General features: G+C 34.2%; 1 protein-coding gene across 8 annotated transcripts in view; it reads left to right on the top strand.

The window, feature by feature from the left end:
• Positions 1–27,813, top strand: part of LOC140751664 (SH3 and multiple ankyrin repeat domains protein 3) — a 274,179-nt gene that overhangs the window by 126,996 nt on the left and 119,370 nt on the right. For all 8 annotated transcript variants that reach the window (XM_073085649.1, XM_073085643.1, XM_073085644.1 and 5 more), the window contains one exon: positions 24,729–24,885. In XM_073085649.1, coding sequence (XP_072941750.1) covers positions 24,742–24,885 — 144 coding nt within the window. In that variant the 5' untranslated portion in view covers positions 24,729–24,741. The remainder of the gene's footprint in view (positions 1–24,728; positions 24,886–27,813) is intronic.

Raw genomic sequence — 27,813 nt, 5'->3', positions numbered from 1 at the left:
ACTTATATACAATAAGTAATATACCTATAGTTGTAGGAAAACCAAAAACTAGTCCACTATTTAGTTTTTGTTCGAGGGCATAATAAGAAAAAGCATTCGTATTGACATATTTAAAGACACAAATAGCTTATTTTGTTAGCCATGGTTACAACAAATAATGCAATTTTGTTCAAATTTAAATTCAAGATTTACATTAATTATCGTTGTTTGATAATGACGAATCTTTCTGAGACTTAAGAAGGACAAAGTGTTTTCCTCACACATGACACACACATAAGAGAAGTAAATTCTGAGGTCAACAACCTCGATTTATAGGAAACCTTGTCTTTACGTCAATATTCCGAGATATGATCAGTCCATTATAGTCTACAGTTCCAGGTAGTAGGCAAAAACTACATTGAGTTCATAAGAACACAATGCAAAAACTAATGTTCGTACCTCCTATTTGGCAATCAAAATATCGCTCAAAAAACTTGTCAATTAAAACATGAGAAAAAACTTTGTGAGGCCCTCAGGCATGGCACATCAGTTTGGTTAATTCCATGGCATAAATGGCAATACAATTTTAATGTGGAATTCGTAGTAGTGTATGCTCCAGCCAGACATGCGCTCCGATATTGTAATACATCCGTGCCCAGCAGTGGGACATAGAGAGAATAGCACCTTAAGTCACTCCTAATGCTCATTTTTTACAAACGCTTTATTTATAAAAGAACGTAGAAAACTCTTTATTAGTATTTCGTATGAATTAAACACAACAAGACAAGCACCTATCCAAATTTTGATCATAGATCGAAATTTGACAATTTCTATTATGCAGAAACTATAAAATGTTGTTTTTTGGATTAGTTTTTAATACAATATCGCTTGGTTCCTCGAATTTGGTAACGCACTTAATGCACTTATGCTTCTTAAAAACGGGCGTTTGACTAACCTAAACAGAACCGGAGATTGAACCCAGAACCTTATACAAGAGACCGATTTTATGACTAATATAACTATCACGCATACCACCATAACACAGTAAACACAAGTAATTAATTTAAAAAATCAAAAACCCGACTGCACCAAAAAGGCCGAAGTAGAATTTTCAAAAGCAGTGAAATAGGCATTTCATTATTTTTATCCAGAAAGCCAAATACAAAGTTTCATAGTAGGTGTCTGCTTCAAAAACAAAAGATGTTCAAACAATATTATCCTATTATATTTATCCTCGTAGTGTTCATTTACGCTATATAAAGAACCTATGTGTAAAATTCCAGCACGCTTAAGTTCAGCGGTTTCCCTTTGCGTTGATTTCTGGCACAGCAACTCTCTCATTTAGTCAGACAGTCATCTCGATGTGTATATACGAGTTTATATGTACTAGCTGACCCGGCAAACGTTGTGTTGCCATATAAATAAAAAAATGTTAAGGATGAACAACCCTTATCACTTAGGTGTAAAAAAAATTGATAGTGGCCGATTCTCAGACCTACTGAATATGTATATAAAATTTGATGAAAATCGGTGAAGCCGTTTCGGAGGAGTACGGTAACTAACACGAGAATTTTATATATAAGATATATTATTTGATGTATGTGTAATCTCCTCTTAATTTCCTTTATTTTGACACCCTACTCGATAGGTTTGGTTAACTTTTTTAAAACGTGTTACTATTTCGCGAAAAAATCCACCATTTACGGTCTATAAATTATATAACTTCAGTAAATCAAAGTTTCGGTCATTATTTTACCTCGTTAGAGGATGAATTTAATTATTTTTATCCAACAAGCCTGATACAAAATTTCATAGTGTTTTCTTCAAAGTTTAAGATTGTTCAAATGAACTTTTAACCCTTATTTTACCCTCTACGGGGTTGATTTTTCGGAGGGGGATAAATTAGTGCGTACTTGTTCCTATTCAGAAAGCCAAATACAAAATTTTATAGCAGTTGCTTCAAAATTAAAGGATTTCAAAAAAACTGTTTTCCCCTATTTTACCCTCTTAAGGGTAGAATTTCCAAAAGGCCTTTCTTAGTACTTATTAACGCTATATAGAGAACCTATGTGCAAAATTACAGGACTGTAAGGTCCTTGGTTTAGGCTGTACGTTGATTTCTGAAAAATTAAAAAGTAATTTAGTTAGTCAGTCAGTCAGTCACCTTGCTGTTTCATATATATACAAATATGTTTTTATAATCTCCGTTTAATTTCCTTTCATTTGATACCCTACTCGATAGGTTCGGTTAACTTTTTTTTTTAAATGTGTTACTATTTCGCGCCAAAAATCCGCCATTTTGTTTTTCTTTTTCTAACACCTATCTAAGGACACTCGGGTCATTGAGACAAATATAATGACACCTTAACTGTTGAAATTCATCCAGCCGTTTGTTAGATCAGATCAAATAAAGAAAGACAAACATACAAGATACGCGCGAAAAACATAACCCTTCCTTGGCAGTCGGGTAAAAAACATAGACGTGATTTAATATATAAAGACAGCGTATTTAAAATTAATGAATTGTAAAATTATTCCGGATTTAATCTAGTTGGCATCCACGCATCGTTAAAAATGGAACAAGTATTCAATAGGTGCCGACCGATTTGTACTTATGTTAGTAATTTGACAAAAACTGTTTGCTAACCTTGTAAGAACCGGTACACTTGAGTCACGCAGGTAGAAAGAAAAAACTACCGAAGGGCAGCTTCGGTCATCACCATTCGTCGGTGCGTGATGCAAATATCAGATCAGAGTTATTTTTTGTCATAGTTTAGTCGTTTGAAATTTAGCCTCTCATGTTGAGGATTCGGAGTTACGATCCCATTTAGGCTCAGATTTTTTGAAAGTTTATGGTATATCGGTCTGTAATTCGTTTTATTTTACACTAGCTGACCCGGCAAACATTCTACCGCCTCAAAATCTATTTATCAAATATATTTCATATAATGATGAAATAATTTTTAAAATCCTAGAGTCTAATTATTACAACCAAACAAACAAACAAAGTTTTCCTCTTTATAATATTAGTGTAGACAAAATAACTACCGAAAATATATGATTGAGCACCGCGTTTATTACTGATTTTGTCCAATTAAATATATTAGCCTAATATATCTACAATATTAAAATTCTTTAAGCAAAGAGTCGATTTCCATTTTTGCGTGATTAACTTAAAGATAATTTTATTAAAATATGCAAATTACTCTTGAATTTTAATTTTAAAGGAGATGTTTCAAAATGTATGGGCTCCCGGCCACCTTTTGTACACTATACTAAAAACTAAGAAAACATGCAAAGAACAATTCGTAGGGGTTCATTTTCTTCAAATCATGTTTGTTTCATTGTTAAAAAACAATAATTTACGCTTAAACTTGCAACACAACAGTGGAAAAACATCATGGCGGTAGTGATTACCGTAATAATGTCATCTGTCATTCTATTTTAACTAACTATATACATATACTTTTTAATATATATTTACGCGAATGGGAGTATATAGATATATAAATATTGTATTGTATGTATTGAGAAACAATACCTATATTTGATACTTTCATAAATCTTGACTTAAAACAAACATAACAAAATATATACCAATCTCTTCTATACCAATTTATTTTAGTTAAAACATTTAAGTGTGTAAATAAAACAACTTTAAGAACACATTTAGGTAATATTTTATTTATTCTCCATTTAGATACATTTTTTATTCATTTTCAATATCTTCCCTTCTCAATATTTTCATCCAATCATGTAGTAGGTTCTGTAATATCCTGTGACGAGCTCAGCCCAACATCAAACAATGGCCATAATGTGAGCGCAGCTACCTACGAGTACGGTTCGTTGCCCGGCGATGCAGTTGCAATAATAAATAAATAAAATAAATAAATAAAAGGCAGTTGCAATAATAACTGATTATTTTGTCATCCCAAGAATGTCCTTGTCTTGCTATTGTAATTATCTAAAAAAGAGAAATGTAAAAAGATTAGCTCCTTTAGTTTAAAATTATTAACGATTATTTCAACTACTAATACAACTAACTGATGTATATTTTACCTGATGATATTAAATCCTTGTCAACACAATCCATAGCGATCGCACGAAAATCACAAGAGTCCATAAAACATAAGCTGGGTAAACAAGTAAGGTAGAATCAGTCCAAAATCGTAAGCAGCACTGAGCAGAAACATATTCAGGATTGAAATGGAATCTTCTCATCAGTACATATTTATTCAACGTTTACATTGGATTCCACTATTATTTAATATGTATATATCCACTTTTACACATATCAAATTGACAACTTCTCCTTTTTTTTTAATTTGATATGTCACTTACATCTATAAAACCAGATACTATTTAAAAGGTGGTTTTGTTATAATAATTATAAATAATTAATTAAATTCAGAAATAATGACGGGATACCCAAAACAAAAGCCAGGTTGTAAAGTAATCTATGTGTGGGGTACACATAGGGAACCTATGACCGACATCGACAGTTTTGATAACTTGACATTGACAGTATTCCGCCATATTTAATATTTCAATGAGGAATGCTTATTTTAAATATTTTTAAACAGGAATACTTTAGATTATCAAAATATATGTGTATTTTTCTTTAATTATACAAATTATTCGTGTTTTTTAGATATAATGTACATAAGATGGCCGAAAATGAAACATCTGCTAAGAAAAATAATTTTATTATTTCAATAAACTTTATAAAACGTCACTACGTTTGACGTACAGATGAAGTCCTCAGGTATGGCAACGTATTTGTGATTGGCTTCAGGTAGATTCCCTTTTCTGCATAGAGTTGGTTATAGATGCCCATGAACAGTGACTTTACCATCCGATGGACTGCATGTTATTATGTAAATTTTAAGGGTGAACAACCCTTATCACTTAGGGGTATGAAAAATAGATAGTAGCTGATTCTCAGACTTACTGAATATGCATATAAAATTTGGTCAAAAATCGGTAAAGCGGTTTTGGACGAGTACGGTAACTAACATTGTGACACGAGAATTTTATATATAAGATTACCATTATCCCAAACACGACATGATGTCTCATCTCAGAATATTCTCTCATAAGTGTCATAACTCTTTGGTGAATCAAAACTAAAATAGTTCACATTACCTTTCTCGCATCCCTTTATAAACTTGTTACAAATTAGACCAGTCTACATAATAAGGCCATTACAGCGACACCGCTATCTCAAAGCGTGTTTCGTAATAAGTCCTGGTTTGAAACTAGGTTGCTGTACAAAGAATGATCACCTCTGTCTCTATCAAATGGCTATCTCAGAAGGCATTGGTCTAGCGATAAGTATCGTAGAAATTACGCGTTCGACTAACTATTGTTCATGGGATTACGACTGACGGATAGATGAAGATAATGATGTTACAGTTTGTTTTCTTCTGAATTGTAGCAACTTTACGGTCATTTGAAGCTTTTATTTTGAATTTAAATGTTTTTTTTTAAATATTACATTTTCTGGATATTCAGTGGTGCATATATCGTTGATATTACGAATGCTACCGTTCCGATAGGACTAAGTTTGAGCCTCGAATACGTTCATTAAATTCAAAATTTCATTGATCAATCATGCTTTTTGATATTTCAGTAAGTGTTTATTAATAGAGGTTCCTTGGTCATAAATGCATTTCTGTTCTGAGAATTAAGAGTGGAAATTAATCTGAGTTGCCAAGCCCTTCGTTTTAGAACTGTAGCGTTATGCAGTTACTATAAGCGAGAAATAAGTTTGATATTTGTGGTATCAAAGATTACTTCTTCAAGAATTCTTACATAGAAAAATCTACGGAATGTGCGTACGCAAAGGTAATTGGAGTCAACCTGTACTTGGTAGCGTGATGGACTGCGGCCTTAACCCAGTGAAGGGGCAAGAAATGAATGCAGGTGAAGGGGTCAATATTAGTTACTACGTTTTTAGGATTCCATAGCCAAACGATAATAAACTGAACCCTTTTAATATCGTTTTGTCGTCTGTCGTCGTCACAGGCATTTTACTCTTTCACTATTGGCTGAAATAATAATAGTTGTAAAAAAATACTAGTTTTCGAAATATAATCATGATTTCGGTTTTAAGATTTTTCGCTCGCTTTAGAGCAGCTTTACTTAATATAAGTGAGTAATAAATACTTCTGCAACTTATTTTATTGGTGATAAAAATGATCATTTATTTATATATTTTACTGCTATTTATATATTTTACTACGGGACCTTCATGTAATACGATACTAACCAAACCGATTATTATAAATCCCAGTTGCACTAGAAATTTAGTTCAGTGAGTCCCAGTTTCTAGTAAACTTGTATCTCAACCCTTCTTGACAGCAGCCTTGGGCCATGCCGTCAACAACAACAGCTCAGCTTAGAACAAACGCTCCCTTCACCTCACAAAGTGAACCTCGGTAATAATTAACTCGGTTTAGGACCTTACTTCCTACTTAACATATGCAGCGCCGGTCCGCCCACGATAATATCACAGTACAGTGAATGTAGTTGTTCTACTACGTACTAACTGACAGAATTAATCTGTTAAGTGAAATGTATTGAAAATTAAAGGCACTTACCCAGGGTATTGTAACTAGTCATGTGACATTTAAAGTATTTTGACACAGTTAAAGGCTAAAAAATAGACACGATTTGTTTTAACTTAGTCGTCAGTAGCAACACGTTGGGAACCGAAGTCAGATAAGATTTCTAATGCTATCTGTGTTTGAATACGGACGGAATATCGTTAGGACTGTATCAAGTGGTTTAGTACTTTAATTTCATACATACTTTTTTCTCAGATTAAAAAATTCAAGAAAAGCTCTCAATTTTTTTTTATAAACGAATGTCATCATTTTATCATATCATTTTATGATATCGATATGTTTTGTTAGTAAAAGATAGTAAAAGGCCAATAAACGTATAAAGAACAGAAGATATTAGAAGAATGAAAAATTTTGTAGGAATATCCAACTCTATCTAGCCGCTTTAGTTATAATACCTACCAGATATTGTATTCTACATCAATAAAGTCCATTTCCTTTATATCTAAACTTCACAACGTTATTACCTCAATACCTATCATAATAGATACTGTGGGATTGGGTTACTTACGAAAGCATACGACATTAGCATACGCATAATGTTTGGGATCATTTATTATAACGTTTATAACTACACAAATGACAACCTGCCGTATTAGGGCCTGTGAATTGGAAGCGAACGGAAAACTGCCTATTTATTACCCACATTCTAATTATTGCTGCTTCATTTGGCAATACACGCGTAGGTAGGTTCAACGATTTTGAAATAGGCTCTTTATTTTTCTTTACCAAATATATTTTTAACGATCTAATAAACCTAATAATGCGAGTTGTTATCCGCGACTTGGTTCCCATAATTTAATATAGAAAATATTTCAGAGTTATACCGTATAACTAACCAATCTAACATATATAAATTGCCAATACACCACACTCATCGTCTGTTACTTTAAATTAGAAATTACTTAAATTATACACTTTTTCAATTTGGTTTTTAACTTTGCTTCAGTATCATGGTTAATGTATTTTTTTGCTTACTTTAAAAATTACTTCTATCAAATTATTTCTATAAATTATTTCTATCACATAACAAAATTACCATAAGAGTGAAAAATCACGGAGCCCTCTTCACCTCCACATGCGGTCGCGAAAAAGTACCATTTTCAATTCTTTGCTATTACCTATAGGCTATTCGTGAATATGTCTATCAAAAATGTTTAACCAATGTTACGTAGATAACAATGCCGACCGATTGCTAAATAAATGAAATGATTGATTGCAAAGTTATTAGTTACAATTACAACATAATTTCAGACCTGGTCGGTATCCAGCAACGTTTATTATTACATAATAAAAAATCAGTGTGAGCAGTTATTTACGATAGCAATGTAAAGTACCTACTTAAAGGTATATGGTATCCACCATTTTGTAATGTGTGTTTGTAATGTTCAGCTCAAGGCATGGAATAGTTCTTAAAGTTCTTTCACGCTTGCTTATGCTTACACCCGGCCCCTGACTAGGATTCCTTGGGTTATGGGTGCCATGGATTCAAAGAAAGATACACAAATAACTACCCGGACCTTTTTTTTTTGTTCACGAGGGGGAAACCTTCATAGGTACCTGGTACCGTGAGAGCGACACAGGGTAATGTGGGATTCTTACCGCACTAAAACCCCCCCGTTGGCCGTCCTCAGCGTGCCCCTTCAGGCTCCGCTCAGATGAGCTTCAGGGCTCGCCACACCGTCTGGTGTTTACGACGCTATGCGACCACACATACCGCCGTCCCTCCAGAGGTCGCTTCCTAGACGGTTCGATCTCCCACTCTCGCCGCCCGCAACCCCGGAGCCCCCAATTAGTCGCCTCTTACGACAGTCAGGGGATACCGTAGCCCTATTCTGGTCCCTATTTCATCACTTAGATATCTGTCTGATTGGGGATCGAACGCGGAACCTTCTGCACGTCAGACCGTATGGTGACCGCTCTGCCACGAGGGTCGACAAAGAAGTTATCGTTGGATGTTTCTTAACTTAACACATCATGTTCAATAAACCGAGTCCACAGAGCACACAGCAGATCACTTGAGCCCCAATGACTGGACAGCTCATAACAAGGTCTACGTGAAATTAACCTGTCGTGTTGTGAAGCCGCTGACGGTATGGCCCAGTTTGCCGCAGGGCTGGGCTAGTGAACCATGAAGATATGCGGGTTTTAAATGTTAATTGGGATAAGGTATATATTGCTTGGTGTAGTTTCATGTCGTATAAGTGCGCGAAACAAAGCACATATTTAAATCATATATGTAGCTATAGAACGACAAAATGCAAAAAAAACATTATGATTTAAAGGATAATAGAAATGGTTAGGCATTATCGTCAACCCATTACTATCCCACAGCAGTAAGTCATAGTCCACCAACCCGGCCAAGTGCGAATTGGTGAACTTCATACGCCTTTAACACTTTTTAACTCACAAGCTACGAGTTCTTTCTTTCTTTTCTTAATATAAATGTGAGAAAATCAAACAGATGTATTAACAGTTTGCACTTACCGAGTGCTCAGAGATAACGGCTCCATTTAATAATTTGTCATTCCTTAGTTTTGGACGACAGTAAATCTCGAGCAATTTATTACTCTAATTTTATAATTCAATCTTCTACAACAATCGGCTTGAATAGATTGGCTCTAAAGCAGAGATGTCGTTTGCAGTACTCGTAATTGACTTGAGAAATGGGCTTTATTTAGACTTAATAGGGTCCGTATTGTAACCAGTGTCTGAGTGGAATTGTGGCCATTCATCCTGAGTGAGCAATACAGAGGTTCTAGCATATTTTCTCATCTAACAATGAGATTTGTTACCTATTTGTATCAGGGCTTCTATTGACCGGATTTGTTTCTGCTCCAATAACGTAATGTATTCTCACGGAGCTTTTTTGTTTTAGAAGTAAACTGATTGATATAAGCTGTGTTTACTATGTGCTACTACAAGACTATTTTGATGTAATGTGTTCATTACAAGTTTAGTTGTCGTATGAAGATCCGCTTGCAGGCGTTGCAATAATCTTAGATTCGTATCGGTTAAAAGTAACGGTAGTAGGAACTTTTCTGGAATGTTTTACTATCTCTTCGTCCCTATCCCTTTACTATCGTCTTCTATATTCAAATAAAATTTATCAAAATCCTCGCAAGTATCTCGATATTACAGACGATCATATTAAAATAAAAATCGGTTATAATATTAAAATTTTGCACATATGACTTTAGAAAATGCAAGTAAATTTGTGAATAAATTAGCGAAAGTTTTTGATATGCCAGAGAAACTTTTTTATTATCTAGATTGTGGATTATGGTCAAACATTTTATACTTGCAAATAAATGTTTACAAACATAACAATTTATTAATTTTGTTTTGTTCTATTTCTACCTGGTTAAAAGTAATTGCTTAGATGGCCACCTTGACAAATATAAGTTAGCCGATAGGTATCGGAGGGCGTTCACCCGAGATTGACGCCTCACGATCCAATCTATGTACGAATTCTCAGGGCAACGGACCGGCCTTTTTGTCTCTAGGAGTACAGTCAAGTATAGAAGTTTAAAAGAAAGCACTTAATTTCATTTTTTAATAACAAAGGTAATTTTCGCTCTACAAATCGAAGTACGAAATAATTTCTTGATGTTTATTACAATTTTATCTAATGGTATGTTTCATAAATTCGTTTTACCTAAACTACATAATCTTTAAAAAATAAGTTAAACGCATTTTAATATATTTTTCATTTTATTTTTACTTCGAGTAAACTAAAAGTCACTTTAGAGTCCAAACTAAAATTTAGTAACGAAAATCTAAGCTTTTAGGTACGTGGTTCTTGTGGTTACAAGACTAGTAAATTTAGGCTATCTAATAGCTTGTAAATTCCGCTTTTGTCTCCACCGCTACAAAGGCCTCGCCGCAAATCCGCTATCCTGTTGGCTTCCGTTTCCAGCACTAAATTAGGTACCGCCGGCCTTATGCACGCTTTTGAGCAACTACCGCCGTCAGAGATTATTTGTTAAATAAACTGTTATAATATACCTTTTAATGTCCGTTCCGTTTCGATCGGTTGCCTTTGATTGATTTATTGATACAATTATTTCAAGGCTGTTAACAAAAAGTTGTTATTTATTAGTTAACTAGCTTGGATTTATGACTTCATACGCGTAATACATTTGTAATTTTACACTTCACAAGTCTTCTTAATTTTTTAATTCTCATTCTACGATAATAGGTAGGCTTTTGACTAATTCGTACATCAGAGAAAGTACCTTATGTTATTATGAATGATTCGTAATAATACTCGACATTAACGTTCACGGAGAGACGTTCTTGATTGTTCTTTATATTAACACGTCGATAATTTGTCTTGTGTGAAACACACTAAATACAAGTATATTATACAAGAGAATTTAGTTTTTTAATCGTCTTTCACACGTAATCGTGTAATTTGTTGTCTTAAAAACCAGATAATTAACGCGTGATTAAATGAATTGTTTTCGTAGACAAACTAGATTGGTTCAATAGCGGCAGTCATGCAATTCTGAAAGAGCTACAAATTAGACCGCTTCCGCGACACGTAATACTCAATTTGCAATAATTACTAGTTATTGGAGTGCTAAAAATGGATGTAAATTATAACGACGTTCCGTGCGAGTGTACGTCACTCCGGTCGTATAAGTTGACGTAACGATTTTAACGCACGGTACATTTAATGCTTTATTTTACTTCTGGGTATTGGTAATTCACAAATTGTCTCTATTACAATGTAACAAACAACGTTATAGGCGATTAGATGCTAGTGATTCATAAATGAATATTTAGATTTAAGAATTTTAACGCGTATTAAATTTCAAAGTTTTTTTCTAAAATAACATTACTGCATATTGTAATAATTTTAACGCGCGGTATCTTTAAATGTATATTTTCTTGTTATTAAATATGCTAAAGCTCAAAATTATTTTATATTTTTACAAACAACGTTCTGTGCGAGTGTACGACACTCCAGCTGTACACAATGTTGACGTAACAATTTTAACGCTCGGTACCTTCAAAGATATATTTTTTGTTGCTATTTAACTGAAGATTTTCATAGCTATTCGTTATCTTGGATTATTTTGCTGTTCTAATCTCGTACTTGTTGCTATTTATGAGATAAATTAATGTGTGGGTAGTAAAAAATATACCGAAATGTTTCGTAATTTTTTGGAATCTAATTAGATTAGAACTATAAGAAGTATAATACTGCACATATATCTAAATAACTTTGGTCGCCACTGTAGGACGCTATTTTGGTTCCTTCTCTACCTCATACATAAAAGCAAGCATGCAAGTAGCCTGACAGAGAACAGAAAGAAAATTCAGGATTTAAGTCTGCTTATTTGATTTACCTCTGAACTCAGTACATGACAGACTCACTAAGTGACCGCTGCACGGGGCTCTTCAGTCACTTTTAAGACTAATAGGTTTCAGTCTACAAAAACATCAGTTATTTTGAGTAATATCTTTTAACCTCCGACATAACGTTTGCGTTAGCGCCCAATAATTACAATTGCTGCATTACGGAGCATTGTTGCAAGAACAATTTATCAAATAGACTAAGCGTACCTTTTCTCACGTTTTTGTTGTTTAATCTAACAAATACCAACAGACAAAAATACTTAAAATTTAATGTAGAATAATGTGTATGTACCAGTTTACGAATGTATGCACTTTAGAGAATACATTACAGATTATTGCATTGGAAAAATGCTTGTAAAATTACTCACAATTCGTATTTTTTATGATGTTTTAATACCAAGCTATTGAGCTATTTTTAGCGGTAGTAGTAAAAAAAGTTAAACTATAGTTAAACCAATTTGTAATAATTAACGCATTCCACATTCATTTACACTTGTAACAGGCCAGTACAGTGACCGCCACGTGGGTTGTAAACGTAGCCATCATTTTAATGTGAAATTCTGTAGAAGTTAGTAGTAAAATTGCGTAATAAGACCATGACAACTCGACCATGAATTGGATTGAACGGGACTAGAGGCGGTCAATAGTACGGCTATCATGTTTGTTTACCGTAAGACGTGGTACGAGCTTTCTTCTGGGCAATTCCAGAAATGTTTCTTTTGAATAGAGGGTTACTATAAAAACAAAAAACCAGACTGTTTAAAAATATAACCTATGTTACTTCCTGTACCCTTAGTTTTTGCGTTTTTCCAAAAATGACTGTTGTTGTTTACGTATTTCCCATAAATTTCCAATCAGTTCTGATACAGTCCACTAGGGGCGCTGATTGGAAGTGTATTAGCAAATACGTAAACAAATACAAAAACAGTCACTTTTGTAAAAACGTAAAAACTCATACTAAGGGTACTGAACCTATGAAACGTCATATGTTGAAATTCATCAAGTCTTTTGGGTTGTAGAGAAGTCAAAGAATAAGACATACATTCATGCACACGCTTGAAAAACACAACTCTCCACAATCGAGTAAAAAGGAAAAAAATGTCATTGCAAAGAGCGTTTTTGTGACACTGAAGTTCTGAAGCAAATATCCGTAGACACACGAGGTACATGAATACCTAGTATCTATCTAGTAGCTCCTCTATTTTATAAAGTAGTCATCACCTTTTATTAAATATTGGATTATAAAAAGATTTTCTTTTCCTGGATGCAAGATTAGTGAACGTAGGAGGCGATTAAGGGATTAAATTCAAGAGATTGGTATCAGTATTTTTGCTGAGCTAGCCATTACTGCGGTTACCAAAATAAAATCCCTACCTTCTAGATATCATCTATACGCAGTAGGAAACTTGTAGGGGCTGTTGAATGGATACAGAGTGGCTCTTTTATCATACGCCTCATCTATATCTGTCTAAATCACTTACTTACGTTAATCTTCTCTTAATTCTTAATTTTAATCACTTATGTCTTTAGAATCGACAAAGCAAAAACCTAAATTGTGATATTTTTCTGTATATAAGTAAATTCGGATATGTGAATGTGTTTCTATGTATTCATAGAAACCATTATGAGTGTTAGGTTTTTCACGCTTAGTTATAAATGCAGTGTTAATTACCATAAAAATCTTTACTAAACCACTCTATTGGTTTTAACGTTTCGCTCTACCTACGCACTATTAGTTGCTTTTATAACCAACTGCTATAAAGCCTTAAATTCTCAAATTTCATAATTATTATGTCCACGGCGAGGTTAGCGGGCTCGTGATAATGACGTAACAGTGGAATGGTGGTCTTAATTAACTTTGATGCGCTTTCATCCACGGTATTTTTGTTTCCTTGCTTTTTTGTTTGTCAATCGCTTCAAAAATATTTTTACGTGACACTTCATGGTAAATAACCACTGCTGATTGTTATGCGTATCCAAGTCTAAATCCAACTAGAACAAGAGTACCTACTACCTAAAGTTGACAGTTGCTGTCCTAGAGGATTAAGACCTGCAGCAAAAACTTGCATACCAGCCGCTTTGGTAGATCATACTTGATTTACGAGATACATCAAGATGTTATCATTGAATAGCAGTTACTAAAACCACCTTCCTACAAATTTAAAAGTCCCGTGTCCAAATTTAAAAAAATAAATGCGATGGATTCTATAAATACCAGTCTTAGTACAAATCAGGTCATGCACGATAATTTCGATTAATGGAAAGAAAGGCTAAGGTGTACTTAAGTACCTGTCAATCGTGAGAACTCCAGCGTCTAAGAACTGTAACACGACATGTAGAACAAGGCTGTGACATTAATATGTAATGTGTTACACAAATCAATTCTTCTGGAAGTAATGGAATTGGTCTAGATGCAGTGATCTGATTACAGGTTTATGTTTTAGGTTCACGCTCTATTAAAATATTCATAGTGATAAACTCGAATTCACTATAAAAAATTCCTCTACCCCATTTAGCTTGGAGCAAGTTTGTAGATAGTCAGTAGCTATAGGAAATCCAACGGCATAAACTATTTGTTTAGGAAATATTTGATTCCCTGTACTCAATAACTGTATCCACAAAATTGTAGATTTTATTACAGTAAATCCATTGAGTAGTTCCATAAAGTGTCAAATCAGCATTTCTGCACCGTAAATCCATTGGGAGAAAATCTTTAAAATGAAAAATGGTTTCAAGTTTAATTTGGGCGAACAGAGCAGTTCAAAATATCAGACTCCTTTATAAGTTTGCAGTTGACTGCCTTTCCGAGCGATTAGAACTGCGTACCGGCAGCTGACTCTGCTTGTAACACTATACGTGTATCAAGTTACGTGTTTTTGCTATCGTGTGCCTAACCTTCCCTTTCAGTGAAGTGAATATAGCTCACAGGTATAGGAATTATACACGTGTAACTAAATACACTTTATAGTAGAATTGCAAACCGTTGACGAATTGTCGTCATCCGTCTTATAGGTGATGCGTTCATAAACGATGACTGCTTATTGATAAATGCTATGAATGACGCTATGTACTTCACTGAAGCTGGTCGACGATGGACTTAGCTAAACGAAATAAGTTCAATGAATGTTTAGCAGGTATTGGTGTAACCCGTATTCAGCACAGTCACATACTTATGGTTATGACGTATACGGACTGGAGTTACATGGAGTACTCAAATGTAGTAATACTTAGAATGCACGAGTACAACACTACTGCTGAACGCACAGTAGAAAATGCGTAAATAAAATGAACGCTCTCTTCAAACATCATCGATATCTATTTGAATATATCGTAATTTAATATCATTAAATAAAGATAAAGTCGTCACCAGTACTTTCTATTTCATACAAAACAAATATTTCCATAACTAATACTCGTAGACTTGTAGTAAATTCGTGAAATGCAGACATTTGACCTCCTGTTTAATTTGTTCAGTCTATTAACACTGTCATAAAAAGTAAAAGCTAATTTGTGGTGATCGTTAGTAACATCAAGCTTGTGTGAATCACGCAAAAGTGTTATATTATGCACATTTGCCATTTCGATCTCGTGAATATTTAAAACTCGATGCGAATCTTGAGGTCACTTGTTCACGGTCAAGTTTTAAGTTTCCATGTGCGTTTTTGCTGTTTTCGAAATTTGATATTATCATAATTGTATTAATATTTATATCGTTCAGCTGTCGTTTTTATGATAATGGCATATTGTCTTGTTTTATTTATGGAGTCTTATTACAATACTTTCGAGTGGATGGGTCGGAAATGGGTGAAGAAACATGGGTGGAAATTTTTGGGAGGTGGCAAATCTAATAAGTTTGTACCCGATAAAGGAGGGGGATATTTTTCGGGTGTTTGTATATCTCATTATGAGGCACGCCCTGAAACCCAAACGGCTTGATGATTCGCCTTAATTGTGAAAGTGATGTCATTCTTAAGGAGTCGGGATTTTTATTTGATAATAATTTTATAACTGTATTATATAGCGTGTTTAGGAAGAACATTGAAACTTAAGTTGCGCCACTGGGCGGAGCGAACCCACGCTAACCCGCTGACAAGACAAAATTACTTGTGAACTTATAAATTATCTGCTTTAACAAAGAATTTCAGGTAGTTCTTTTCTAATTGAAATTGAAGACAATTTCAACGAAAAATATACTTAGAAACGTAATTTTCTATATCCGATTTCTTTTAAGCTTCTTTTAAATCAGATTCTGGATAAACTTGGGTATTATTCAACGTTATATCAAAAATATAAGTAATTCTCTAAATTAAGGAAAAACGAGACGTGCCGAAGGAACAAGAAGTGATCAATAAGATCCTTCGTTTGTTTTTGTTACAGAAACTTACTTAATCAATAATTCAACACCAGTACCCCAATGCATTCATCCGGACGTCGGGTTTATTGGCAACGGAGCCAACGTTACATAACATATTACGGGTACTTAGTGAAGGAGGCCGCATTGTAATCGTGGGCTCGGTAACCGAATAGACAGTATGAATTAAACACAAAAGAACGATTTATAGATTCAAAGCTCCATTCGTGTTGTGGCACTTTGAACACATAAGCACACACATAGGAACGGTGAAACTTATAAACAGGTCTCTAAATTCCTATTTCAGCTGAGGATAACGCCCATCAGAGTGAAAAATCAACTGAAGATCACTGTTTAAGTAAACGAATTCAAAACTGTCATGTCATCCCAAACCCGTAAAACCGTTATTGGGACATAAAAGAGTTGCGTTTAAGCATTTCGTCTTCTGCCGATGTCAATCAGACTTTTCCAACATAGCTCTAATCGACATTAACGGTATAAAATGTGCTTCAGATATCTTCTAATTCCAGGGGATTTTGACCTAAAATGGACTAGAACCAAGCTTTTTCATCTTCTGCCTACATTTATCCATTAAACCTTAATCACACTTCCCCGATCGTTGTAGGCAGAAAACCTAAAATGCTAGCATAGAGGGATCTCTGCGTTCTGATATCCATTAAGAAGATCTCAGCACACCACCATCTGATTCCATAATCCACAAACGTTATGCAACGCACACTTAGCGCTGCACTTAGATCGTTTGAACAGCGATTCAAATATTTACCAAGCGACGAGCAACGCTAGCCAGACGATAACCAAACCGCTGGAACTTGTAGTTGAGGTGTATAGCTTTCGTTAAAAGTAAAAAGTGATAGATGCAGCTACGATTATTGACGGATTTCTAAATAGATATATTTTGTTAGGGATATATGTTTTGGGATTCTATCAATTTACCCCAGTTGTCTCTAAGGTAACTAATAATGTCTTTAGTGGAAATGAATTGTCATTTACTATATCAAGGAAAGCAAACATTTAAGTGAAACTAAACTGAAAGGAAATTGATATGTTTCAATTCTGTATCATTTCTCTCAGTGAAGTTAATTATCAAAGAATATGCGCAAAGAGCGCGGTACCACTACAAGACAATAGCCTACTAATCCGCTCTTGACTATTGCCTAAATCATTCTCATTGTTAAATGAAACATTATTCCAGTAAACGGTGTCGTTCGCGTCTTAAACCGATCTTTTACTCTTATTGTTTGTCATTGCCACGTAAGCCTAACGTACACGAACAAATTAAACCATTTTATAAACATCGAGGACGTTGTTCAACAACATCGCTGCATTAATTTATTTGTATTGTAATGATTATTTTTTGTATAAGATTTAATCATTGCATCCGGTGTACAATTATGATTAATATTAAAATATGCGGCAGTAGGAGGCTTGCTTACTTTTTCGTTCGCAAGGACGAGCTCAGATGACTGGAAACAGGTTAATTGCGAGAACCTTCAGTCCTCACGATGACGACGGCTTCACGACTAATTACGTTTATTATTTTTCACATGGATATAAACAGGTTTAAAATTAGCATACAAGTGTCGTGTATCTATTGTTAGTTGTTTTCCGATTTCATCTAAGTTTGACTAGCGGTGGCATAGTTAGAAATGAAAGTAAATACCGTTGGACATTATATTCGCCTTTTGCACATTGATATGTTGATACAATTTTATATGCCTACCAATATTGCGTTTAACTACAATTTCACTTGATGGTGAAATAGGTGCGTAAAAGGGTGAATCACACTTTCCTAGAAGATGCCCATTCATTCGTATCTTGAACAGGAAAAGTGCAAATAAAATAAATAAATCTTAAATTTCACCAATTATATACTTATAATTATTAACTACTAAAATGCTGATATTGGGTTCCTACTTCTCATCAATTACTTACTTTGGATTAGTTAATACTAATATAATTTTCTACTTCCGTAAGAATTTTATTGCGTGATTATCCTATACGTGCATTCACTACCAACGTTTACGAAACGATCATAGTTCTCAAGGTTCAATGTCGTGGTCGTATCGTTTTGACTAAATGCACTTCAGCAACATGGAATTATGAAACTCGTCAAGATAATGAGCAAATAAGTTTAAACCTCATTTGGAACGAGGTGACTACACGCGCGCTGATAAAAATAGTCCAATTAGGTAAGTGTTGAAACGGTGTTTATTGGATGAGTTTATGTATTCCGGTTGTTTTTTTAATGACTTATAACCAAATGACTTATATTGTGACTTCTATAAAATAACGTTTAATGTTTCGAAACTGGTAAGGGAGGAGCACTAAAGGATTCCAACTTACTCAGGTAGAACTTTACTCATTTAAGGTCGATCACAGAAGTCCATAGATCGCATTGATCACTTACGTACAAGTTGACTGATTTTATCCATTGTTACTATTGGAGACTCCGTCTGCTTATAAGGTTGTTATAAGTATACTACCCTATTTAACCAGTATTTATTAGATAAAGTTCTCATATGATAATTAACTCTTCCATGCCGCTAAACTGCGGGTGGGTGGAAAACTTAAAATTATTTTGTAATCTAAAGAAAGTAACCATTTATTTGCAAGTGATAGGTGTGCCATAGTCGTTTTCTAACTAAAATAGTTGCTTAACACAGTGTTTTCGTGACACTTGTAGGCGTAAACAAATACAGGTGGAGTCGAAACGCGATCGGCGACTCATAATGCCTTCGTGATATTGTGTTGTGTGATCCGTATTTGTGGGTGGTATAGTTAGTATTATTCGGAGACGAAATTTTGTTATCTTTTACTTTAATCTGTATGACTGTTCAATGTAAACTACCGTAAGTAAGTACCTTAAGTAGAACCCTACGCGGTTTCACTTTAGGGCAATATACTTTAGCCTAATAACATCTATGTTATGCGCTGCTATGTTCTAGTTTGAAGTCTGTAAAAGATAAATTTACTCAAAAATCTCTAATTTAGTTCACAGAGTATAGCGAATCTCAGGACAGACATTTATCCTATATCATTTCAAATACAATTCATTGGCTGTAGCGGCAAACTATTATCGGAAATTTTACATGCCGGTTCGCTCCTTTTACTCCATATAAAAGAACCAAGATACATAGTAGATACTACGTAACGTGTACCTAAGTGAAAATCGATTTATCTATTCAACCTTGGCATCGCTATCCAAGACTAAAGATTAGCGCATTAAAACCGATATAAACTTGAGAGTACTTCGTAACTTTACACTGTTATGCCCGTAGCACGAATTCGCATAAATCCATCACAATTAATCAATATAATCGGTCATTTGGGACGTTCAACGTTCTAGAATTTACTTTAGAGCACTGTGAATGAATTTGTAACTAAACTTCAAGCTAGTAGAAGTCTTTGATGTTCAGCGTCGGTGATACTTTCACAAAATTGTGGAAGGTGGTAGAGCCCCTTATGGTTCCACACCGGCGGCACCAGGGCCATATCTATTTCTGGTTTATAACAGCAGCGTTGAGCCCTACTTTATTCCGGTTTGATGCTTTTCTGAGGCGTTCCAGCTTTGTCCTCAAGAATAGTGTAGAATCTAATATTATCTACAGGCAACAGTAGCCACTAACCATCAGGTAAGCTGCATGCTGGTCTACTACTTCTATGTTATAAAAAACATATTTCTTTATTTCTTCCTTATAGCAACAAATTAGAGCTGCTCTATTAGGGTCCTAAGGGTTTTGTTTACGTGTAAACTAGATATACTTTTTTATATATTTGAGCCTGACGATAAAGCAGACGTGCTACCTGATGGAACGTAGTCAACGTCGCCTATGAACATTTGCAACACCAGAGGAGTCGCCAATGCATCGCCGGCTTTGAAAGAGCTCATTTTGCACCTTTTTTAAAGGAGCCCCATGTCATATTGCACATATTGCACGTTCGTGGCAAGAACGTACTTACGTTTAACAGATCGTTACACACGTTACGTTAACAAATATCAGATGTATCGATATTTGGTGGAATTGCAGTTCTATGGACTTTGTATTAATATCTTAATAGGCAGTTACGATAATGTACAAAAACAAATTGGAATGTTTTCCTCAAGACAGCTTAACTAAATTGGATCTTTTACTTATCAAGTAATTCAATTTCTTTACTCTAAAAATAAAAGAACCAGCAAATAATATTTCTTCTTTATCTTTATGTAAAGGTATTTATTATTAACGGAATCAAATTGTTACTTCATCAATATATCAGGTGTTTTAATTTTATATGTAATCAAAATTGAATTTAGATAAATAACATTAACAAAACTAGATAACAGTAGTATTCCTGATATCTATCTGTGACAAACCTCTAAACAATAAGCGATATCGTGACCCTAATTGCTTTATGATACACTTATTAGTTTGGCAATTATTCAGTAGTACTTTCCGTTATCTAAGAAATGACCTAAATGTTTGTCTTCAACTCTATATAATAGATTTTAAGGTATAGCATGATAATGTGTTTATACATAAGTGAGACACTAAAGAGAATATTTCTAATTCATTGTCATTTACACCAAACAAGTCACGGTCGATATTATTATTAAGTGAATTTGAACTGCAGCATAAGTGCAGTTACAGACTGCGCACTCAATTGGTTTTGAACTGCATTCAAACTGCAATTTTCATGCAGTCAGCTTATAATCAAATGCAGATCACTTCAATGCCTAACCTAATACATTTTAAATACATCAGGCTTAAACAAATAGTAGTATACTCCATGCAAAAAATATACTAAAAATAAAGTTTTGTTTACTGCCATCAAATGATAAAAATGAAAACTTTCTTTTAAACTTCCACTAGAAACCTGAAACAATAAGGTATCCAATAACCCGATATTAATGTTTGTCTTTCTATCCAATGGAGAGTTAGCTTCTTTCACCGCGACACCGAATGCAAGCAATTCTAACCTCTTAGATCTTAATATTAAAAGTCATATAGGGTGACTTCGTGACTTTGAAGTTATGAAACTTAATCCACCTGTCGTTCCGAGACACCAGTCACGTTGGAAAACACATCACACTTCAATGCGCTTGTATCTAATTAAATATATTTGTGTTTGTATATCAAAGTCGATCGTCAAAGGTGGTCCATAGCGACTACTCCATAGCGATATGACAGTATCACTTGTTTTGGTTTAAAGTATTTGAAGGCTTATTTGAGATCTTCTTTTTGTTATATTATCATGCAGCACAATTGATCTTAAATAACGCCCTTGTTCCTCTGCTGCTGACAACAAGTATAGAGGTCAGCATCCGAGATTGACCCAGTGGTTAAACGCCTTACCTAGAACTACTTAGAACCATTAACAGTTATGAGGCACGAATTGTGTGGCATTGTTCATAAATAATTAGAACTTTATCAATCCTATCATGGGGATGTTAACTTAACAATGCGCTAATCCTTTGCTCTGAGTTCAATACGGGGTAATAACATTACTTCCCCTTAAGTAGTACTCGTAGCTTAATTCGAATTGATTGCAAATATCATGTGCATAGGCGACGTTGACACTTACATATACGATGGTAAGACAATTTAAATAAAAACATGTTAAACTTAATTCACGATTTTAATTAACGCATTTAACGGAATTAGACTATATATCGCTCACTCTCTAACATTATTGTATTCATCACACTTAAGCCGATATCAAATATAAGCTGATACAAAGTTATTTTCATTTTAACACTTGTAGGACATACTCACATACACACAGACGCTTTTTAAACATGACCGATAAAAACACCATACGATTATCGCATTTCGATATCCTTTCATGATAATGTAGATAAGTTATCTTTTGAAGCTTCCTACATACACGTTTACTGTGTCATTTAGATAAACTTTACGGTGCTTGAAATCTTACTACAACTTAAAGTGTAATGTTAAGGTGAACAAAACTATATAATTCATAATTCATAATCTTTATTTAGTAATTTTTTGGTTACAATATATAGGTACATAGTCAAAAGAAAGCACCAAAAATTTAATATGCCGATAAGGCGTTCTAAATGTATGGCTCTCACATAATCGGAATTTGTCAGAATAGTTAGTAGTAAAAATAAGTCTTACTAATTACTTTTTTTTTTGTTATAGTAACGATTTATTTAAAAATAACTATTGTTTATCTGCATTTGAATACAGTTATATATCTGCATTTGAATATAGCTATTTTTAATATTTTCGTCTGTCACTTAATAAATTCCATCCCGACATTTAGTATTCAGGTTCGTACCTATAACTTCCCTTTTTAAATCCGAGACGTAAATTCCCCAATAACGAAGTTATGGAAGTGAAATTTTCCTCTGCTGTCTTTTTCTAACAAATGTCTGGCCTATATCTGTTTCACTCGCACCGGGGCTTAAAATATCACGTCTTATATCTGAGCTTTTATCCTTAACAAGGTGAATTCCGAACGCCATGTTTAATTTACGAGTCCCCGCGATTGTTTCTAGAAGGCGCGATAAGTTGGCGCCACTGTCTATTGAATTCGTAATGCCAACTTCACAGAACTACAACCGGACGCGCCGCCGCCGATGCATTCGCGCTACCCTTACGAGCACAGAATAAATATCATATTATCTACAAGCGCACAGATAGAAACAAAATTTACGCGGCCATTTTTCCCGCGTTTTACTATACGTGAAACGCGAGGCAATAAAGCTATGAGTTTTACAGTTTTACGATGTTTTTTATCGTTTGAACATGAATTTTGATTAAAGTATCCCACAAATTTATACCGTAAGGAAACTAACGTTTTTGTTTTGTAATAAATATCGTATAATCTTTCAATTTAGTACCTCTTAAGCTGAGGCAACGAACTATACCTACCTATATTAGTAAGTAGGTGCTTTTAATGTGCCATAAAACTGTACAGAACCCTTTTCAACCCGTTTTCGTTCATTACCGTCGCTAGATAATTCCAAAGCAGTCGAAAGGCATAAATCCCGAGACTGACACTTAAATCCTTAGGAGAGTAAAACCTTAATTAAAACACGCCTCTTTTTAATTTCCTTTTAAAACTCACGTGCTATAAGTAGTTGGACATAGCTACGAATGATCTTAAATTAGACTTTTATCTAGATTTTTGTGAAAAATGTAATTGTAATTTATTTTCAAAATAAATATAACTACGTTTAATATATCTGCAACAATAACGAAATTCATTTCGTTATTATAATAGCATACTGCAAATTTCTATGGTATTATAAAACAAGTACTAACCTAATTTCAATCGACAATCATCGCGATATTATTTTAAAATTACTTATTTACGAAAGTAGTATAAAATTAAATAAAAAAAATTATGAACGGGCTTTCTTACCTACAGCCTCGGTAGCGAAATACTAAATGGAAATAAAACGCATAATGAAAACCCTAAATACAAACTTTTCTCAAAACATGACGTATTAAAACCATCAGGAAAGCCTTTTTCAAAAAACTTGTCCGAGAGCATCTGAGCACCTCATCTGATAAATAAAGCTTATTTTTTTCATCTTATCACTTATATGTATAATTATATATTATATGTATATTTTAAACATATTTATGTTTGTTTGTCTGTATAATATATATTATTTATTTATGCTTAGTGTATTATAATGATTATGTATTCAACACCTGCCGCAAATGTTCACCATTCCCCAAAGATTGACTGGTAGAGAATGCCATCAGGCATTAAGTTTGCCCTGTTTTACTATAACCTTATGTTTGTGTTACAATAAATATATAAATAAACTAGCTGACCCGGCGAACGTTGTGTTGCCATATAGATAAAAAAATGTTAAGGGTGAATAACCCTTATCACTTAGGGGTATGAAAAATAGATAGTAGCCTGTAAAAGTAACGTCTCGTTTGTAGTATTACATATTTATTCAATGATCACATCAGATTCCACTAATACATTTATCTAACACCATCTTAATTCCGACATTACTTCTGTCTTTAATTAACATTTCCTGGTTTGCTTTATTCCACATTTTAACACAATATATTATTTATATTTATTCTAGTCACCATAATGTATTTGTCTCCCGTCCCAACTACCTACCATTTTTAAACACTGTCAGTGACAACCATTTTTCTTTTCTTAATTCGACATGTCACAATTATCAGATCGGATACTCTATGCCTATAAAGTTTTATTATAAAATAGTTTAAAAATAATTATGAAATTCGGAAATCATGACAAGCCGATTCTTAGACCTACTGAAAATGCATACAAAATTTGGTAAAAATCGGTAAAGTCGTTTTGGAGGAGTACGGTATCTAACATTGTGACACGATAATATGAGATAAAACACGTTAAAACGTCAACGTTTGTAAATTTGTCAACAGATGGCGTAGCGTAATGGAGGGCGAGTGCTCGGAGGGCGAGGGCTGGCTGCTGGTGCGCGTGCACGTGCCGGAGCTGAACGTGCAGAAGAGCTTGCAGTTCCCGCGCGACCAGCTCGTGTGGGACGTCAAGCAGCAATGCCTCGCTGCCTTGCCTAAGGTGGGTTTGTTGTACATAGAACGTAGTTGTTACGTAGAAAATAATTTCTAGTTTCGCTTGGGAGACAAGTCTGGTTGCCTTGCCTTAGGCGTCATTTATTTTTGTTTAGAACATATATTTTTTTCGCTTAGCAATATCTTACTGACATACATCACTTAACTAGACCTCTATTGATAATAATTACGACCGCTGTTGACAATTTATCTATCCATTTCTTGCATACCAAAGATCAAAATTTGACAATTTCTAGTAGGTCAAGGTGGTAGAACCCATTGTGGTTCGACTCCGGCGGCACCACCGCCACACCTATTTCTACCTAATAACTGCAGTGTTAGGTGCTGCTGTGTTCCGGTTTGAAGGGTGTGGTAAGGGAGACAGACTTTTCCGAGGCGTTCCAGCTTAGTCCTCAGGGGTAGCGGCGCATCTGTGGCCGACCTCAGGTAGGAATATCTAATCCTATCTGGGGTTGATTACAAATGTCCATGGGCGGCAGTAGCCACTTACCATCAGGTGGACTGTATGCTCGTCTGCTACTCCTATATTATAAAAAAAAAAAAAAAAAAAAAAAAAAAGTTCGAAATTTTCAAGTTTATATCTTTGTATTAAAAGAGTAAAAACCAGTTATTCAATATCTCTCTATTTGTAATCGCGGGTGTAAATTGATTACCACTCGTCCCATTTTGGGCGGTATTATGTCAAAATATATCAATATTTACAAGAGCAATAGTAATGAAAATATTTCGTACATCAAATGAACACAGTAATAACTCTATTTGATTACTAATTCACAAGCCGCCAGCTATTTACATACCGTCGCAATACAATTCAGGTGATTATTAGACGTAGGGATGGCGATCTGAGATCGATTAATCGAAGAATCGATCTTTTAAGCCAAAAAATCGATCATTGTAATCGATCGATTGAGTAATCCAGTAATGTATCAATTCAGTGAATCGATCTTTTATCCTATAAAATCGAATCCTATAAAGTCGATCTTTACGAAGTTGGTTAAATGTTACAGACATTTTTTGCTGACAGATACGTATTTCAGTGTTATTTTGGTCCTGATGACATTTTTTTCGCCATCTTCGCCCTATTTAGCTGAAAAGATCAAAGATCGATTTTTGGAGGATCGATTCTTTGGGCCTGAATATTTTTGTGAATCGATTTTTTGCACTTCAATTCGAATCGATTCAGGAATCGATGTTTTTCGGAAAGAATCGCCATCCCTAATGAGACGTCTATTCGGAATATAACCAAATGAAGCTAACCCAATTTCAATCACATTCACAAACGAGGATTGATTTTATGTTATGAATCGTTCCCTCATTCAATAGCGATGCTGAATAATTCAGAGAACCTTAATAAATAAGCTAGTCAGGTAGCCGGTACCGATTACGACTTTTACCGGCTCTTTATATTTGCGCTGATTTTGAGTGAGGAAATACTATTTTACGTATGTTATATGTATCGTATTGATAAATACCTACTATTTTAAGCGTGGAAATACTTTTTTTCCAGTGTGTTTTTTAGATCTGTATCATAGTGATAAGTGCCTATTGTAAGTATAGTCAGTGCATTTTCGTCAACTTATAGCAATACGCTATTACCTGTACTAAGTAGGTACATACAAATATGAAAGCATGCAGTAAAAATACACATAATAAGTGGTAAAGGCTAGAAAGTATATAAATTCGACTGCGGCGTCGCCTTCCGTCAGACTGTCAAATCCTGTTTGAAAGGGCAATTAATTTTTTGATTATTATTATTGACTAGGTACATAGGTATATTACTTTACACCTGATGAATCTAGCCACGCATTGCTGTGATTCTGAAAATTCGGGACAAAAAGTACCTGAATATATAAAAACATAAACATATATAAAACACTCTTTCAAATAAATGCAATGGTGTTTATCGAATTGACGGTAATCGAAGGTAATTAAGCAAGTATTTTGCGAAATCACTCAATTCGCATGAAAATGTCTGTCATACGCGTCATTAACTATATCTGGTGTTAAGTATGCTTATGATGGATTTATTAGATATGCGTAATAAGGTCGCCGGAAGTGCCTATTTATAATAACTAATCTATAATCCGATATCTGACAAAGAAAATTCTTTACCATATTAATCGAATGACAAATTAAGGGATTATACAATTATTAGGAAGGATTACACGTGATAATAATAATACGACAATCATTCAGTATTCTCTTATCGCTTTAGAACTTATGAAATATTTTTATTTTTATGTCCACATGCACATATTTTTGGATCACAATTAGTATGCCCCCGGGAATAGCCTGTCACACGTCATTTTTTTAACAGAAATTATTAGAGATAACTTCTTCAAATGCTTCTTTTACTGCGTAAATCTTTAAAATTTATGGAATTGTGTCTACTCTCTATATTTTCGTAAACGTTGAATCCAAATTAGAATTATTGTAGAAAAAAATACTTAACGCCAGATTTTTCTTTCAGTCAAGGGAAGAAAAGTCCTTCAACATATAACAACAATTTAAACACGATTTTAAGGTCTAACTTAAGCTTTCAGGAAAAGATTATGTAGCCTACCTCAAGTATACAGTTCTATTTAGAATTTAGAAACTTCCAGTCTACAATTGATTAGCAATACCCAGCAATCATTATTTTGAATTATTTCATTACTAACATAAGCTATGACAGCTTCGTAAAACTATGTCCGACATAATGCCTACTTGATTACACCAACCGCGGGAATAGACTATGCGTAATAAAATGGCTTAATAATCAAGTGATAACTTTAAAATTCGAAGAACAAACGCATTCATGGCGCCGAAATATTACTTACTTATCGATATTTCCTTGTAAAATATAGTAAATAAAACCTTATAACTATAAAGTTGAAGTCAGATATATAGGAAGTATGTGGGCACTTCACCCACA

This window comes from Epargyreus clarus, unplaced genomic scaffold (genome assembly GCF_041222505.1).
Source record: "Epargyreus clarus isolate Ecla_fem2 unplaced genomic scaffold, WU_Ecla_fem_2.2 ptg000023l, whole genome shotgun sequence".
Classification (NCBI taxonomy): Eukaryota; Metazoa; Arthropoda; class Insecta; order Lepidoptera; family Hesperiidae; genus Epargyreus; species Epargyreus clarus.
This window is presented reverse-complemented; position numbering and strand designations above follow the sequence as displayed.